Raw genomic sequence first — 19,007 nt, forward strand, 5'->3', positions numbered from 1 at the left:
TCGCTCCTGCAGCATGCATATTCAGAACAGTCAGCAGAGGAGAACGAGAGAAAGAATAGGGGAGGGGAGAGCAGGTCTAGGATGGAGGGGAGGGGGAGGGGGAGGGAGTGTGGCATGCTTACCGCATGTGACAGAGGGAAAGAGAGAGAGAAGAGGAGGAGGAGCGGAGGGAAAGGTATCATCAGCAGCAACAGCAGTGCAGCACAAAGACTAAAAGAACGGGGAAGGTGTGGAGAGAGAGAGAGAGAGAGAGCAGGAGAGAGAGAAGAGAGGATGAGGTTTGAAGAAGACTGAGCCCTTTGCCGCAGACATGACCACGGGCTCATCAGTCAACCGGACGTAACCTTGACGATCCTCGTCTGCTGCTGCCGCTGCTGCTGCTGCCACACACTGGATCAGAGCCGATAGTGTGTGTATGTGTCTGTGTGTGTGTGTGCGAGGGTGCGCTCAGACATTGCTATGAGATTCAGAGACCCGCTTCATCATCCGTGTGCTCTTGCATGTGTGCTCCTTTAGCGTTCGGCTCAATTAATGGCAAAAGAAAGCCTGCAGTGACCGTCAAGTGAGTGAGTGTGTGTGTGTGAGCTTGAGTTGAGTGTGCATGTGGAGAAAAGGGTAGAAAAGGTCAGATAGGTGTAGAGAGTGTGTATTTGTAGCACAGGGTACGATGCCAGAACAGGTAGAGCGTTCTACACCCTGAGAGACAGATATCACAGTGAAGGTGGCCGGTGTGTGCGCGCGTGTGTGAGAGACTGAGAGATGCAGTATGGTTGAAGTCTCTCAGCCTCAGCATCATCAGATTTTCTGCTGCAGATGCTACACTAGCTCATCTCCGCACTAGAGCGCTACCCTGACACACACGCACGCTCAGACTCACACAGCTGCGGCTTCAAGAGGAGCCCCAAGAATCCCATCAAAGGTCAAAAGGGGGACACTGGAAGAGTTGCCGAGGGCAAAGGTCGTGACAGCTGAGGCTGAAGGTCAGAGGAGGAGTGAGAGCCATAAGCGCGGCATCATGGGCGAGTGGACTATACTGGAGAGATTGCTGGAGGCTGCGGTGCAGCAGCACTCTACTATGATCGGCAGGTAAGAGCTGTAGTGCAACACACACACACAGCTCACAAAAGGACTGTACGCTGATAAAACTTTATATGTAAAGGTTCAATTTGATGCATTAGGTGAATTTTAATTTCTACGTTTGTAAACACACTGTATAAATTAACCAATTTAATACATGGAAAATAGATCTATCTATCTACATTTAAAATATAAAACAGCTATTTTGAATTAATAATATTTCACAATACTACTGTTTTACTGTATTTTTGATCAATCATCCATCCTTGGCGAGCATAAGAGACTTCTTTCTTGTTAAATATTTAAAAATCACAGCAATAAAAACAAATATTTTCTCTATATACATTCCTCCCAGTTTTCCTCTTTAACGCAAAATAAATTGTAATCAGTAGGCTGCATGATGAGCTTTAAAGACTCAGACCCAGAGATTTACTATTAATGCAGAGATGGCTGCTAAAAATGACCAGATGATATAAAGCATATTGACGAATCAGGAAAGAATATTATAGTTCCATTACTACACGCACCCACCCAAGCTGACCATGTGTGTCATGAAGGCATGTTGAGATTGGGAGCTTAAAAAGTGTGCACATTTGTGTATGTGTGTGTGTTTGTGTGTGTGTCAGACTTGAGTAAGCACTACTCTCTGCCGTGCTCATTAACCTTAACTTCAGGTAGCCCCACATCAAGGGCACGTCCTTCTCCTGTCTGTTAGAGGTTGTGTGGGTTATGGCACACAGGGCATGTAAGTGAGTGCATGCAGGACTATTATGTTTACGTATTTTGCTTCTACGCACACATACTGAAAATTTTATTCTAACTGATGGTTAGAAATAGATAAAAGATAAAAGATTTTCATTTTATCTAGGCAATCTTGATAATTCATCAGGCATCAGTCAATGTCTTTCACCTTTTTTTTATTGTAGGGGGGTTTAAAAAACTACATTGTTTTCTTATTTAGCATTTTGTCAAAAATGCCTTTCAAGAGATGGCTTTAAGTGTTTTTTTTTTCATTTAATGAATCTTCAGCATGTAAAGGAATACCGATTTCACCTTAGGTGATGTAATAAACGTCCATCAGTCCAGCACTGCTTAAACAAGCAGTCAATCACTTAACATCAATCGATCACAAAACATCTGACACTAAATGGAAAGCAGACTTGCCATCGTTTAATGAATCCTTAATGAGGTTAGCCAACAGTTTCATACATTATGTAACACTATATATGAAGGAAATGCACACACACATTTGTTATTCTATTATGATTGGAACTTTCTATTGACTTGATCAGACTTGATAAGATATTTTCTTTCCTCTAAACGTAAACCTAACCCTTATGGACACCTTAAAAATCTCCATAAATACATTACAGTACTATACATGTAAGGACATTTGATGCATACCATGTGGATAAAACCAGACCCAAACACATAGATAAATTGATGCAAAGAGGTGGAGCTGTTTTGGAATTTGCATGGCAGTGTTGTGTTGCTGAAAACACTTGTCTACTAATGTATGTGTGAATGTGTGAGGTAATCAGAGTATTCTTCTCTCTGTTCCTTTGAGGTCTGATCAAGCACTTGAGGCCGGAATCGTAGCGACAGAATGAATAAATGAATGAACAGATGAATAAAGCCTCTACTATCATTCATCAGCTGCTGCAATCCCTCCCTCCCTCAGAACACACATAGAGACAAACACACACTGCAGCTCAGCCACTTTCAGTCCCAAGCTCAGTCACACACACTCACGCTCACTGTTCTTTCTCTCGCTGGAAGAGAGTCTAAATGGTTCAGAACAGTTTGATTTTTCTTTACCAAATTGTTCCTAACAAAAGCACACGCAAACCCTTGTATGTGCACACTTGCAGTTGGAAGCTGATCTGCCGTAGGTTCAACCAGTCAATATTTTCTTTCCGCCATTGTTTTGAGTGGTCACAACAATGTAATCTATACCGTTCTCCGTTTACTGTTTGGTCTGGACAACATATGGGTCAGCAGACACACACACACACACACACACACACACACACACACACACACACACACATATTTCTGTACTATGCCGTCCCTATGTTTTGCAGCATTAACATTTACTAACATTCTTACGCAGATTAAATATAGAAAGAATCACTCTTTTTCTGTCTTTCATAATCTCTTGCCACACATGCACACACTTCCTGTGCAAACGCAGATGATTAAGCGGCACCTGTGAGATGGAAGCACAGAGAGTAATGTGCTCATATATCACTCAATCTTTATTGCAGCACTAGAGAGGGAGAGTGAAATAAACAAGCCACATATTAAATTCAACGCAAGTAGCCGTATTGCACATTTTCTAAAAGGTATTATTTCAAAGCAGATTTATAGAAAATTCTTGTTTCAATGTTATAATTAAAAAGTCTCCAACCTTAATTATTAATGACTACACTAATTACTTAGCAATTTATCACTCTTATTCCTAAAAAACTATATTTATACATTGACTGTTTATTTATTTCATTCAACATGGATACATTAAATTAATGAAAGTCACATTGATGAAAGTGATCGATGAACATTAAAGACGTTGAAGAAAATTCCGTTTCCAATGAATTGTGATTCACAAAAGCAGTCAGTTTTAAGGGTCAATTTTGTGAAATGTGTTCCCTGATAGCTGGATAAATAAGCTTTCCATTGATGTATGATAGTTTTAGGACAGAACTATATAAAAAAGAACTATGTAAAAAACGCCTTTAAAATTGTCCAGTTGAAGTACTTAGCAATGCATATTGCTAATAAAAATAGCAAAAATTTGATATATTTACAGTAGGAAATTTAAATATAAAAATTACATATAATATTCTTTACTGATCAAATACATGCAGCCTTTGTAAGCATAAATTTTAACTTTAGAAATGCAGTATTAAGGGGGAACCTAAAAAAGTATAGAGCACCATGCTGTACTGACAGAACTACAAGTACTCTAATTGACTCACTTTCATCGTTTGAAACACGTACACACACACAGACGTTGTGAGTATGTAGCTCAGCATGCTTTGATAAAGTCTGTGTGTACAAACTGTTTTTTCTGAAGTCATGGTGCACGAATACAACTAACATTACATCTAATTGTCTCATGCTTTCATCTACTTAGTTGGTTTGGTCTCTCCGGAATTTAGTTTTTTCTCCACTTGTCTTCTTTCATTTTTTTCATTTAGGATGTAGGGCATTGCTGGTTGTGTCTTGTTTGAAGTAGGAAGTCTTTATTGACACAGAGGAGACACCAAGAAGGGGAAAGAGAGCGAGTGAGTTAGTGGAAGAAATAGAGAGCATGTGAGGTAAATCTCTAGAGTCATAGTCATTTGCAAACACATATCTGTCCCGGTGTCCTCATTTTCCATGTTTGAATAAATGTGTGTGTGTGTGTGTGTGTGTTGTGGTTTATTTAGCTATCCTTTGGAGACAAGTGTGTCTACAGCAGTTATTTAAATATGATAAAACTTCCCGTTGAGGACATCTGAGGACACCCTCATTTGGAGAACCAATTAATATTTTTTTAATCCTAAAAATGCAATAAAAAAAAACAAACCAAAACAAAAAAACACAGGTAAAAGGGTTAAAGACATTACAATTAGCTTTTATAAAAACAACATCTGTGATACCCTCATTTTGATAGCACTGTACACTTCCAAGCATGAATGAGAAAAAACAGGTTCTTCACATTAGGTGCTTCCGTGGAGAGGCAGAGAGGCACCGGGACACATGACACAGGTCAGGTCAGCTGTATAAAATCAGATGAGATGGTCAGCTATAAATACATGGCTAGGAGATGCTTTCTTACCAAGGACATTGTTTATTTGAAGAACGAGTGTTTTGATGTGGAGACAGAGAGAAGATGGAGAGAGACACAGAGAAAGTGAGCTAAAAATCTCAGAAAAGCTCTCAAAGTTCATGAATAATTGATAGCTTGCGAGAAGATGCTGTTAGTTCTAGTAAACTTTCCTTGTTCTTTCTGGTATGCAAAAATAAATACAAAACTTTTGGAGAGTTATTTCACCCAAATAAAATGTGTGTGCTGTTGGTTTGTGGGTGTGTAAGTATACTTGGGAAATAAGATACTTAATTATTCATATGTGCATATGTGCAAATGTGCGGTTTGTGTCGTCTTGTGTGTTTGCATGTACTCAAAAAAACTAAACAAAACTATTTTTGTCTTGTTTTCCAGGATAAATATCCAAACATTTTTAAATCAAGAAACATTTATTTTAGGGGGAAAAAAATTCTTGGATATTTGAATATTTTTTCTTCTTCTAAACCTCACTTTTTATACATTGTTTGGAATTATTTTTCTTAAGTTAAGAAAATCTAAATATTTGTACTGAAAAAAAAGAAAGACATAAGAAAAGAAATACGTTTTTTTGTAAGGTGGAAGGAATTCACACACATTGCATAAAGAAATAATTTGTTTAAAGGTCTGTGTGACTTTAGAAACAACAAAAGCACAGAAAACTTGATAGTCTTACGTCTAAACATGCAGAGAGTCAACGTACCGTACACATTTCCAGCTGCTTGCTCACACACACACACACACACACACACAAAGCTCCACCATCACACATGCTCCATTCACTGTAAATTACACTGCCGAAAACTGACACACTATACACAATATGTGCGTGCGTGTTAGTGCACACACACCAGGTGCTTTAGAAGGAGTCCTTCAGTATGTTTTATTTCCTGAATATGCTGTTTCTCTGTACTTGGTCCCAGTCGTCTCTCTCCATCTGTCTCTCTGTATCTGTCTCTATTTGTCTCATTGCTCCTCCAGTCTGCCTCTGCCCATCTGTCTGTCTCCTCTTGCCTCCTTCCTTTTCTCGTCATATTCAAGCTCTTTCTTCTCTCTCTTTTGAGTTCACCTTGAAATGTCTCTCTTTCTCATTTCCTATGTGTTTTTCATCATCTCCCATTTCCACACTTTTAGTATGTAGGTTTATTCCTTCCTGTGCCCTTGGTACGCCTACTTGCTCTCGTTCTCTCTCATTTCAGCCTCTACTCTTTCCTCTTTTTCCCAATATTCCATCAATCATTCCTCTCTCTCTCTCTCCCTCCCTCCCTCCCTCCATCCTTATCTCTCTCTCTCTCTCTGGTAGAGTGCAGAGTGCTGAGTGGTTCACTATGTGGTTGCTATAGTAACGGCAGCAGGGAGTGGGGGATGTGCTGCTAATTTAAAGACCCACCAGGGCCTTTGGTCATTGATACAACGCCGGAGCGCTAACGTTAGTTTTTTCGTATCCTACTGTAATTATTATTAAGTGTTACATAAAGGCTACACCGTCTGCTGTTTCGACGGAGAAACATCACTTGCTGTTATATTACAGTAAAGTGCTGTTGAGTTTGATCAAGAGTCATAACTGTCCTACTTAGCGCAGCGCAAATGTTCACCATATGTCCATTAAAACCAGTGCTAACCGTCTTAGACAGCACTGAGCTAACATTAGTCTGTCTGATTCAGAGCACAAATTATTTCCCACCATTCTTTCCACATTCATTTTCTCTGTAACAGTTTCAAAATACTCTTTCTAATGAAGAATTCCATGCCATGAACTTAATCGGTCAGCTCTGGAGTTAATCACATTCACAACATTTTGAATCTCGATTTGAAGACAAAGAAACAAGAGAAAAAAATACTCTAAATTAACTTTCGGAGTATACAAATATTTAAAAATATGATTTTTCTTTGCTGCATTTACTGCCCATAACTGCCCTAATATTGTATAAACAGCTGTCATTCTGAAAATTAATTTCTGAAAATGAAGCAGTAATGTCTTCGCCACTTAAACTTATTCACTTTCATTCTCTACGCTTAATTAAGTCTAGAAGGAGGAAATTTCACTTAATACTTAATGCATTAAGAGAAAGCAAAACCAGCTTGTCTTCATTACTCTCTATCCAGTAAATATACAAAATTCAACTGTTCAAACATTTGGGGATCTTTTGAAATCAGTTTTTTAAAATGATCAGAGGGGTAATGAAGATATTTATTTTGAACAAAACATTTGTATTTCAAATAAATTCTGTTCTTTTACTTCGAATCATTCTGAAAAACGAATCCTGAACAACACTATTGCATTTTCAACAAAAATATAAAGCAGCACAAATGTAACAACTGTTGAAAATTTTAACTTTGCTTCACATAAATTATTACATTTAAAATATATGAATGCACAAATAAATTTTATTTTTCATTTGCAGTATTATTTCACAATATTTTTAATGTTTTAAAAACGTTTTAATATGTTAATTGAATTACAGCAATACAAAATATATAAAAAATAACAACTATTTTATTTTTCATTGCTTCATAGCCAGGGCTGGTGCTCAATGTCTTTACAAATTTTTGCAAGTTTACTGTAGAATGGCACTATGTTCAGTTACAAGGGCAGTCTCTGAAGAGAAAGCTGGGGTCAACTGCTGTGCTCAAGGGCACATACTAGTTATTTTTCAAGCATCACCCCGTGCAACCTTTTTGTTACCAACCCAGATCTTCAGCTACTAAGCTACACCACCCAATGTGCTAAAAATAAGCTGAGGGACTTGGACTGAGGGCTATATGAATCATTCTTTAAGGATGAACAGAAAATGCCATTGTTGCGGAGTTAGTAGTTTAACACGGCTGACAGGACCTAAATGAAATACTTTATGATCGCTAAATGCTAAATGCAGAATAATGTATATGTATTTTGTAGCTCACACTATGTGTGTGTGTGTGTGAGAGAGAGAGAGAGAGAAAATGTATGTGCTCATGCATCAAGACCAGCCTGCAATGAAATAACGTCATGGCCGGTACTAGAGCAAGGTTATTGTGAGTGAAGGACGGTCTCAGCGCAAGGGTGTGTGTGGATCTGTGTGTGTAGGTGTGTGTGAGGAAAAGAGCTAGACAGACTGAGGAAGATTTGTGTGCTCAGGCTGCATCTGTTGAGAAAAACAGTGTGTGTGAGGCTGTAGGGTGGAGATGTTTCGCTCTAAATGGCACACTCACGTGAGTCCCATGCATAAAGCTTCAAGGTGCTATACTTCTCCTCAGGACACTCACATCGTGTGTTGTGTGTCACATTAGTATGCCGCATGCATGACCGTGAGATCACATATCTCCTATGTCACTATATCTCCTTGGTCACTATGATCAGACGTGTCTGAGTCTGTGCTTGAATGTTGATTTCTGTGTGTGTGTGTGTGTATGTGTTTCTTCATTCACTTTTTCACTGAGCTCCAATTTAAGCTTGCAAAGAGCTGATAAGAGAGACGAGATGGGGACAGCCTTCCCAATACAAACTCTGTGGCCTTGATGCAGTATGCCCTAGTTATCATCAGCAGGGAACATATGCCTGCATACACGTGAATGAATGTTGCAGTTTCCTTGAATGGCTTAAACAGATATTTTCAATATTTCAGCACATCAATAAAGTGTGTAATTTCTGTGCCACTCTGTCCTGTGCATCACTTGCAGAAAAAATAAAATCAATAATGATTAGGAATTTTCCAACCTTCGTTTTAGTTCAATTATGGCCACATTGTCTTAATTAATTCCCATGGTGTATGAATTCAGTTGCTTGCTTTTTTTGCGACAAAGAAACAAAGAAGCAGAGTAGTACAACATGTCCGTGATTTGACTAAACCAAAAAAATTAATTCAATTGAGTACCGATATAAAGTTTTGAAATTAATGCAATTAAATATGTTGCTTTTGTACTAAGGTGTTCAAAAGAGTGTAAAAATATGGAATGTAGGGGAAATAGGAATGGCTTACTTTTAATATCAAGCTGAAATAGAAACATTTTTTTAACTTACAAATTACAAGCATAAAATGACTAGTGCTAAATGCCTGAATTACCTCTTCTTCTTACAGTAATCACTCACTATTTTGTCGTGTGTTTTGTGCACGTGTCTGCACTTGTGAGACAGAGGGAGTTGGAAAAGCAGTTTAGCGCTGTGCTGTTGAAAGAAAAAATGAACTCGAACTAATCCTTTTTTCTTCTCGCTTTTTCTTCCTTCCCCTCTTCAATCCCGTCTCTACCACTGCTTTCCTCTGCTTCTTTCTGTCTCTTCTTTTCTCTCCCCCAAAGGATCCTGCTGACAGTGGTGGTGATATTCCGGATCCTGATCGTGGGTATAGTGGGAGAGAAGGTGTATGAGGACGAACAGATTATGTTTATCTGTAACACACTGCAACCGGGTTGCAACCAGGCCTGCTACGATAAAGCCTTCCCCATCTCCCATATCCGTTACTGGGTTTTCCAGATCATCTTGGTGTGTACGCCAAGCCTCTGTTTCATCACTTACTCAGTGCACCAGTCTGCCAAGCACAAAGATCGCAGTTACACCCTCCTGCACGGCCCGTACATCGACCACGGACACGGGGCGAACCGCAAGCTCCGCAACATCAACGGTATCCTGGTGCACCCAGAAAGCAAAGACGACCGCGACTGTCTGGATTTGAAAGACATTCCCAACATTCCGCAAGGGGTCACATATTCCAAAAGTGCCAAGATCCGTCAGCAAGAGGGCATCTCCCGTTTCTATGTCATACAAGTGGTGTTCCGGAACGTTCTGGAAATCGGCTTTCTCGCCGGCCAGTACTTCCTGTACGGATTCAACGTTCCCGCCATGTTTGAGTGCGACCGCTACCCTTGCGTGAAGGAGGTTGAATGCTACGTGTCACGTCCCACGGAGAAGACAGTTTTCCTGGTGTTCATGTTCGCAGTTAGCGGGATCTGCGTGGTGCTAAATTTGGCTGAGCTCAACCATCTGGGCTGGCGGAAGATTAAGACGGCCATCCGTGGCGTACAGGCCCGCAGGAAGTCCATTTGTGAGATCCGGAAAAAGGATGTGTCCCACCTGTCCTCTGTGCCCAACCTGGGCCGCACCCAATCTAGCGAATCGGCCTATGTCTGACAGCGAATCGGGGAGGGGCTTAGACGAGGTTGGGAGTGGCTGACGAGGCGACGGCCACACCCTGTGCTGCAGACTTGACATTGCAAATTTTATGCATAGGTTGGACAGGGTGAGAGAGGGGTAGGGTGAAAACAAAAAAAGGATGAGGGAGGACTGGAGCAAATCAGATTCGGCATTCTAAACTTTATGGAGAATAAAAACGCTTTTTCGGAACTTTAATGATGAGCGCTGAGGAACAGAGCGGGACTCATACTACAAACACATTTACACCACACACACTCACACACATACTGATATCCCTGAGCCCTGCTTAACAACAAAAGTCTTCCAACAGAAAAAGAGAAATTTAAGAAACAAAACTGATTCAAGTTGCTTGATGTCAACAGAGATAGAAAGATGGAGGGATGAAGCTAGAGGGCAGCTCAGCATGTGACTCAGAAGCATTGTAAAGTATGAAAAAATGTTCTCCAGGGTCAATGCTGAGACATCCCTCACGTTTTGAACAACCGGAAAGAGAAAAAAGGAGGACAAACAAAAGAGAATAAAACCGTACCTCAGCACAGACTCCTCTACGCCTCTCCCCCACTTGCTTTCTTTCATTTTCTGTCTCTTTCTGCATAGTTTTATAGATATAGCTATTAAGTATACAAGGCAAGAAGAGAAAACGAACATTTATCTACTGATAAGCCACCCCCACGTTTGCTGGAGGGCCATAAGAGATTCCATACTCATGCAAAAATCAACATTGACACACTACAGTCCCCAGTCCAAATCCCAAGATTCCTCTGTTTCACCAACCCCCCCCCCATTCAGTACTGTACATATTTCAGAATATCAATATTGCAGCATCCATGTATTTCACACATTGAAGTGTAGCTTTTGCCATTATTTAAAAGAATTACACATTGATTGCCAAAAACAAAAATGAAAGAAAGAAAAAAAAAAAAAACTAAATTGTGTTGTTTATCTGCATTTGTTCTGTAATGGACAGGAAAAATAGCGATTTTATACTATGGGCATTTCCAGACAAAGGCATGTTACAATGCATCATTAGAATGGCTAGATAGTGTTACGAGCTGTGTATAGAAACAGACAGTTTCTTTTTTGCACCCAATGTTTTTGAGGTGTATTCTGAAGCATGCGGGAGGAGATCTATAGCTCTATGGGAATGGCAGAGAGAGTCTATACTGAGTAAGGCTCCAATGCAGCAATAATATATAAAGATATACGTAAATTATAAATAAATATATGTCATAAAAATAAATGAATAAACTATTAAAGAAATAAATGAAATATAATGGCATAACAATTTCTTTGTCACTGGATTCTGTGCATGCTTGTGCACAAACGTGTATTTCCATCTAAGTGGGCATGCTGTGCTGGAGGTTTTTGTCCAGTATGCAATCATTGCAGAGATGACGGCAGTGAAAGCATAAATCACAAACCAATACACAGCACTGGATCACCTGCTTAGATGTTCTCTGAATGACAAAAAGTGTGTGTGCATGAGCATGTGTGTGCATGTGTGTGTGTGTGTGTTTTACAGTGACCCAGTTGGAAAAGCCTTCACTCACTAAACAGGTTGAGACTACCTGAGTTTCCATTTCTAATGTTTCACAAATGGAATGTGCAACATTATCAAATATCAACTATGCACATTATTTGAAGAAGCTTCTTTTAGTCGTCTTTGTTGTGAGCAGAAGCAGAAACACATTCTTAAATATAGCAAATGGCGTCATTTTTGTAAAAACGTTTCCATTAATTTGATGTGATTTTTAACATGTGAAAACCAACCTCGTTATAGAACTGCAATTTGGGACTTTATGAACATATCAAGCTTTTACATTTAGGATTTCCATAAAAATTGTAGAAACCTTGTGTGTGAGCCATGAATAGCCGAATTAATTCCATGACCTTGCCTAAAACATTAACAGTAAAGAGAAGCTGCTAAATTAAGACATTAGAAATGAAATGAAAATGAGTGTAGGTAATGAGTGTAGGTAAGACAGTGTAATTGTTGCTAACTAATGTGGAATGAGTCAGAGCTCTTACACAAGCTAAGTATAGCTCCTATTGTCTGTGCTGCTGGCATCGCTCTTCATATAGAATACAAATGATTTTGCATAGGTCTTGAAATAGGTCTTTTATCATATTAACATATATTACTAATTTAGTTTTTACTTGTAGATGATTGCAATCCATTATCAAAATTCTAATAATAAAGACAAGTTTGAAAGACAATTATAGCTTTTATAGACAATATAAAATAGACAATATAAAATATAGTTACCATTGACTTGAAAACAAAACTTGACTTTTCTTTCCAAACCCCGTAAATCTAACCCTCACATTAATCTTTTTGCATTTTATTAATTTCATTTAGACATTATTGTGTTTACTGAGCTGTTTTCCACCCTCGGCCTCCACAATCGAGGCAAAAACTGACCCAAACACGCAATTATTCTAACAAAAGTCTTTTTCGAAAAGCTGCTTGTAGCTGTCAAACACATCCAAATGGATCACACTTGCAAATTCTGCAATGCGTGTAGTCAGTCAAGAAAACCTTTTATAGAAATAGTTCTTAAATTCATTTTGAGCGGTCTTCTTAGTATAAAATCTGCCAGCAATGTACTTTACGTCAACACTGACATTGTTTTTTTTGGTGACTCATGTCCTTACTAAGAAATGCATGCTGCTGTGAGCACCAAGTTGTGCTGAGGAACACTTAGAGTTTCAATAATACCAGAAACATCTATTATTTACACTAAAACAGTGATACTGCAATCACACCCTCCTGTACACAACAAATGACTCAGCATTAAAAATTAACTCCTACTGAGAGAGAGAGAGAGTGAAAGAGAACAGCGATGGCAGAATGTGTGCTGCTTTAAATGAAATAGAGAGTAGAGCAGAGCGTATATTTGGCTGCTAAACAAGTGAAAATTAAAGATGCACAGCATAACATGAACCTCTCTCTGACCTTTGATCTTGCTGACCTTTGACAGTGAAGCAAAATCTATTTTGGTCTGTAACAGCAAAGCAGTACAACAGTAAGCAGAAGGAGCATTTGAGATGTGGTCATCAATGCTAGTTTACTTTACTATTTCCTGATGTTTTCTGACATTAACTTTTTAAAAAGTGGAAACTGACAATTAATATTAATAATAATAATAATAATAATAATAATATAAATTATAAGAGAGTGTTGGGCAATGGGAAAGCAGGAATATTTCTAAATCGATTTTCCCTGTAATATTTCATTGTTATATTATTATAATCCTAATCCTAATCCTCAAATCACGCCATCTAAGTGAGGATGACATTATGAGAGACAGTTCATGGATTTGGAGGACGAACAGAGAAAGGGACAAAGGAAAGAGAGACAGAAAGAGAGAGAGGGTGAGAGCATTAAAGGGGATTAAAACACAAAAGAGGAAATGAACTGAGCAGAATTACAGGAAAACAGTGGCACCTGTGACTAGTCATGACACTGGTTAGCCATTGGTGGAGAAGAGCAGCAAATAAATGCATGTGACCAAAGAGAGAATAATCACTGCTGGTTTTGACTGCTGTTTAACGAACATCATCCAAGGAATGAACAGGGTAAAAATGAATATTAAATAACAACAACAGCACTTATTCGTATGTATGATATACAATGCCTAAACACTGTTAAATCTGAGAAAGAGCATGTGAATAGAATCAAAATGATTAAGTTCAGTTTTAACTGTAATGGAACTGACCCGAAAATCAATTATTGAATCGATCAATGTAATGAAAACCACAGTAAAATGAATCAGTCTGTATATTTGTACTTGCACAGAGGAATTCACAAACACATACACACGCACGCAATGTTGTCTTTTTCACATTTAGATACAAAATGGCTTTGAAAGAACAAATGTTAAAGATCAAAAAGAATTTCTTTCTAAGTGATCTAAGGAAAGGAGATTCACCACATAGAGAGAGGGAGAGAGAGAGAGAGAGAGAGATGAAGGAAGAAAAAAGAAGAAAAGGGAATCAGAAAGAATCACATCAGAGGAGGAAAGCAGACCTAAGTGCTCACAGCTAATCTGCTGCGCTCCAACTCCCAGACAAAACCGCACAGTCATGCATACACAGATGAGCGCTTAACACACTGTCACTTCAGCTTCACATGTTCAGTGCTTTAAGTATTCTAGACCTCTCATGAGTTGCCTGTCACTGCCAGGGCATTACGCGATGCCTTTTCCGCAAAACTGTGTTTTTCTCAGAATGCAAACACCAGAAAGATTTATTCTCTGGAACAAGAACCACAGTGTGATGAAAGTGTGTTCAGACAGGCATATAACAGCAAACAACATCAAATATTTACCAGGAGTGGGAAAGTTACAGTCTCATCCCAGCTGTACTTGAGCAGCAGAGCCAGACATTACGGTCCTTACATGACTCATGTGAATGATAAAGAGAGAGCGGAGAGAGATCAAGTTAGAGAGAGATGATGGATAGAGACAGTAAAGATGTTCTGACATTCAGAAAAAGATCTTGAGGCGAAGACTACCACATACACCCATCAACACACACACACACACACACACACACACAAACGACCACATGTATAAAACTCCCATGAAATTAAATGATATATACCATCTAAAAGTTTGAGTATGTGTACCATGAACCTAACTGCTATTAAAAATGAGGCCCACCCAAACTTTAGAAAGCTGCATTATTAGCATTTTGTGTGTGTGTTGTGATTTAATTCAGTACGGTGATTCACTTGTTTTTGTTTAATCCATAAAATCCCCCTAAATTCTACCTATTCTCACTGATACTTAAAGCCAGAATATATTATTCAAAGTCTATTGCTACAAATGTGAGACAGTGGCCTACCTAGTGTATTTTTCATTACAAAGGCTATTTGTTATGGTATAGGTTTTTGTAGAGCTAAAATAACTGGAAGTGGCTGACAATGGAAGCTTTGTACGTTCAAGTTGCAAACGGCCAAGTCTGCTCTTATAAGTTAAAAATAAGGTGGATAGAGTGGCTTAGCTGTTTGGTGCTAGATTGATTTATCAGTGGTGCAGAATAACCTGCACGTGGACAGGCCAGCAGGGTTCCCTTTTGGCAGGTGTGACAACATAATCAGAGATTGATTGCCAAGGTCACTGCAAGGTAACATTGGGGAGAGCTGCTAACGAAAAGTTCTGTGAGCAGTGATGTGACTGGGGAGTTTTTGAAGAATGCACCAGTGAACACTAGAGGTGTGCTACTCATCTCAATTAGGTCACCTCTGCACTCAGAACCCTCCTTGTAATCAACAGGTCACACAGAGTAATTTGTTTATTTTCGATTACTCTTCATTTAGCTTCTAAACAGGGCTGAGGATAGATGAAGGTTAGTATAATGAAATAGGATTTTTACCTAACTGCAATTGATTAAGAATGCATTAATGAGTTTCATAACATTCCTAACAATTTAATTAACTGGGCAGGTAATAGGGTGTATGTTAATAAAATAATTTTGGTTTTGATGGCATGCAAGTTTGCATATTTAACAAGGCTAGAAAAAAATGACATTTATGAAGAATTTATGAAAGGTAAAAATTCAAATCAGTTTAAGGGAGTAAATATAATTTCTTAAGAGAAAAATGAGTTTCCGCCACCGCTGTCGCTAAATAGAAAAAAAAAATTAAAAGCTTCGGAGTCAGGTTTAAATGACGGGCCTATATCAGCAACAAAGAAAAAAGAAAGAAAGAAAATTTTATTATTACAGAAACCACAGATTATTACTCCCTATAGGCATAGAAAATATAATTATCTTGCTATAAAAACAATAGAAGTCAATGAAAGTTCCCTGCCAAAAAAATATATGTGCCAGCTGTATAAAAAAGCTAAGCAAAGGTGAAACGGAGGGAGAGAGCACAAGATGGCGGCGTCTCTGTGAATTAAAGGATAGGAGCAGTCAGGTATAACAGCAGCTGGAACAGTGTTACATAACGCGAATACAGCTCACCTTATCTCAAATAAGTATGAGCTTCATCATCACTACCAGCTTTTAAAAAAAAAAACCCACTACATTTATGTGCAACTGCACTTTACTAACTGAAGATAGACAGACTGTATAGAGCCTGGCTATATAAAGCTGCTTTTATAAAAACTACTATTCGAGGCAATGTAAATGATTGCACGCACACCTAGATAACAAAATGATGATTGCGTAGTGGTCTCCTCAGGTCTGATTCAAAGTCTTCTGCAGTGTTGAGATGGACTCTGACTGTGCAGACTGAGCTAGTTTTCCTCTACTAAACATTCACAAGCTAGCACACCGTTTCAAGCCCAGAGGCTTTTTATGCTGTAAACAAACGAAGCAGTTTAAATAATTTTTTATAAACACCATAAAACTGCACTCCAGGCAAAGGGTCCTTTTTGTGCAGTCTAGATACAATTCCCCAGCTACAGGGCTGGGATGTATTTTTACGAAGTGTATTGTTCTTTTGTGTGGGAATGTTGATTCTATATAGCGCAGTGCAGCACTCTGCAGTGCCGATTCAGAGTTAATACATTACTGAGAGTGTTACTGAGATTAGGAGCCTCTTATAGTCTGTGTATAAAGCGATGTGTGTGTATGTGATGTGTGTGTGTGTGTGTGTGTGCACGTCTTGAGGAATGACCAGAAAAAAGTGCAGTGGCAGCAGATCTGGTCTGCAGCTCAGCACTCACCATCAGCCCCCCGTCAAAGCTCAACCCCACCCCTTCAGAGGGATTCTCCTACAGCTCCTCGCTTCCATTTAAATAATCGGCATGCTCATCCTGGGCAAATATGAACAGTACAGGATAATGCTGAAGCACCCCATCTCTCATTCACTTCTACATTAACACACAAGTAAGACTTTCAAATACAAGTTTTGAATGGCCAGTGCAGGCAGGCTAGGAATTAAAACATACATGCACTAAGCAAGGTCCATAAAAACACGGTTGGATGAGCTCGGTGTGGAAGAACCTTACTGGCCCAAACAGAGCCCTGATCTCAACCCCGTCAAACACATTTCGAATGGGCTGGAACAGAGATTGCGAGCCAGGCTTTCTAATCCATCACAAATGCTTGATGAATGGGCAAAAATTCCCACAGAAACACTCAAAAGCCTTGTAGAGTGGAAGCTGTTAAAGCTGCACAGGGAGGACTATGTGGTTAGAAGAGAAGCGTATTTTGTAGAAAAATAATATCAGTTAAATATTTTCTTTGTTAATAATTGCATCCTATTATTATATAATTAAAAAACATTGTCTCTTAAGGAGTATATTGGACATAGCCCCATGCCGAGATCAATAGTTGGCTGCATAAATTAAATGCAGGGCTAATCTTATTTCTTAATTGCTCTCGACAGAGGCTGCAAACATCCATCACAGTACAGACCACAGCACAAAGGACGTCACAGTAAACAGAGCAAAGCACAGCTCACGGTACAGTACAAAGAGAGGAAACAGTCCAGGCAACGAGCGATTGACAGAGCAGTGGAGCACAGAGAGACGCAGGGGCTTCTGAATGTGGGTAGGAGATCAAGTTCTGTCAAAGAGAAAACATGCTTATCATGCCTCTCTGTCTCTCTTTTTTTGTATCTCACGCTCCCTCTCTTCAAGAAAGAGATTGATGGGTATGGGAGTGGGTTTCTTATCAGAGGCATAAGGAGTCTGTCCCGCGGAAAAAACTGCAATGCAGATACACAGAGACTGAGAGAGAGACAGGGAGAGGGAGAGGCAAACTTCAACTCTGTCAGAAATCCCCTCAAATTTCAGAAACACTCCGTTCAGCCCAGCACCTTTTAGGATTCTCAAATGCCCACGCACATACACATGTCTGGTTTTCTATCATGCTGGGGAGTTTTTATTGTTTTTATGCTGAGCTAATGATATCGTCTAACCCTAATCCTGGCTTTAAACCTTTCTGCTTTTTTTTTTTTTTTTAAAAAGCATTTTCATTAAACTCTATTTAGTATGTGTGTTTATTACACTGTTTTCATGGCAGAGACCACTGGCTTTTAGGTTTTGTATTCTTATTCCTGCTTATTGTGGACTTTTTTCCTCACAGTCCAAACAAAACCTAACCACACACACAATCACCTTCAAAACACCTTCAAAACACTCTTTCTTTCATCACTCTCTTTCTCCATTTAATTTCATAGTGACTCTGAATCATCCTTCCCTCAGTCTACAGTGACACTCATGATTAAGACATGTTGACGCATGGCAAAAATAAAAAGTGTCCTTGCCTCTAACCATTTTTATTGCAGTTTCTGGTGAACCCACACACTTTCTGACAGTCACAATTTTACATATTTCACATGTGTCGTCACTGCTTCTTAATAAAATATATGAATCTAAAGAAATGTGCAATAATTTAAGTATGTGACAGAGAGAATTTTATTTTATTACAGATTTTTTTCTTAAAAATCCAAAGCAGATTCCAAAAAGACATGGACAATGACATCATCCTGCCACTGGAGAGGATTAATTCTTTTGTTTACCAGAGATAGCAACACAAATATGAAATTAACATACACACTGCCACCTGGTGTTGGATATGATTAAAATACCACCCACTATCCTTTCTAAATGAAAAATAAAAAATTAGCTATAAGAGCAATGGCAATAGTATAGATAGAGGGGACTTGAGGGGTAATTAACACAGAGAGAAAAAGAGAGATATCTGGTCATAGTTTGATAGATTGTTTGCATAAGCACATTTTCTTGTTCAATTTGGTTTAAAATATCCTCAAAAAAAAAAAACTGAAATATCATAGCTGTACAAGGAAGATTGTTAAAACCATCCAATGTACTGTGCAGTTAAACATCCACATATACTAAATATTTGACATATTATTAAATATTTTTTAATATATTTTTTGTTTGTTTATTTGCTGTTTTGATTTACGGTTTTTCCTATATGCTGTCTTCCATTTTGTATTAAAATTCTTAAAATTAAATAATCGTGTTGTGGTAAACGTTTGTATAAGTCTAT

At 38.7% G+C, this 19,007-nt stretch overlaps 1 protein-coding gene across 1 annotated transcript; it reads left to right on the plus strand.

Moving 5' to 3' along the window:
• Positions 1 to 135: 135 nt before the first annotated feature.
• On the plus strand, positions 136 to 11,319 carry gjd1a (gap junction protein delta 1a). The gene is made up of 2 exons (XM_043239043.1): positions 136 to 1,086; positions 9,182 to 11,319. Exons 1-2 carry the CDS (start codon positions 1,016 to 1,018, stop codon positions 10,008 to 10,010), a joined length of 900 nt encoding a protein of 299 aa, XP_043094978.1. The 5' UTR covers positions 136 to 1,015; the 3' UTR covers positions 10,011 to 11,319.
• The last annotated feature ends 7,688 nt before the right edge of the window (positions 11,320 to 19,007 follow it).

This window comes from Puntigrus tetrazona, chromosome 5 (genome assembly GCF_018831695.1).
Source record: "Puntigrus tetrazona isolate hp1 chromosome 5, ASM1883169v1, whole genome shotgun sequence".
Lineage (NCBI taxonomy): Eukaryota > Metazoa > Chordata > Actinopteri > Cypriniformes > Cyprinidae > Puntigrus > Puntigrus tetrazona.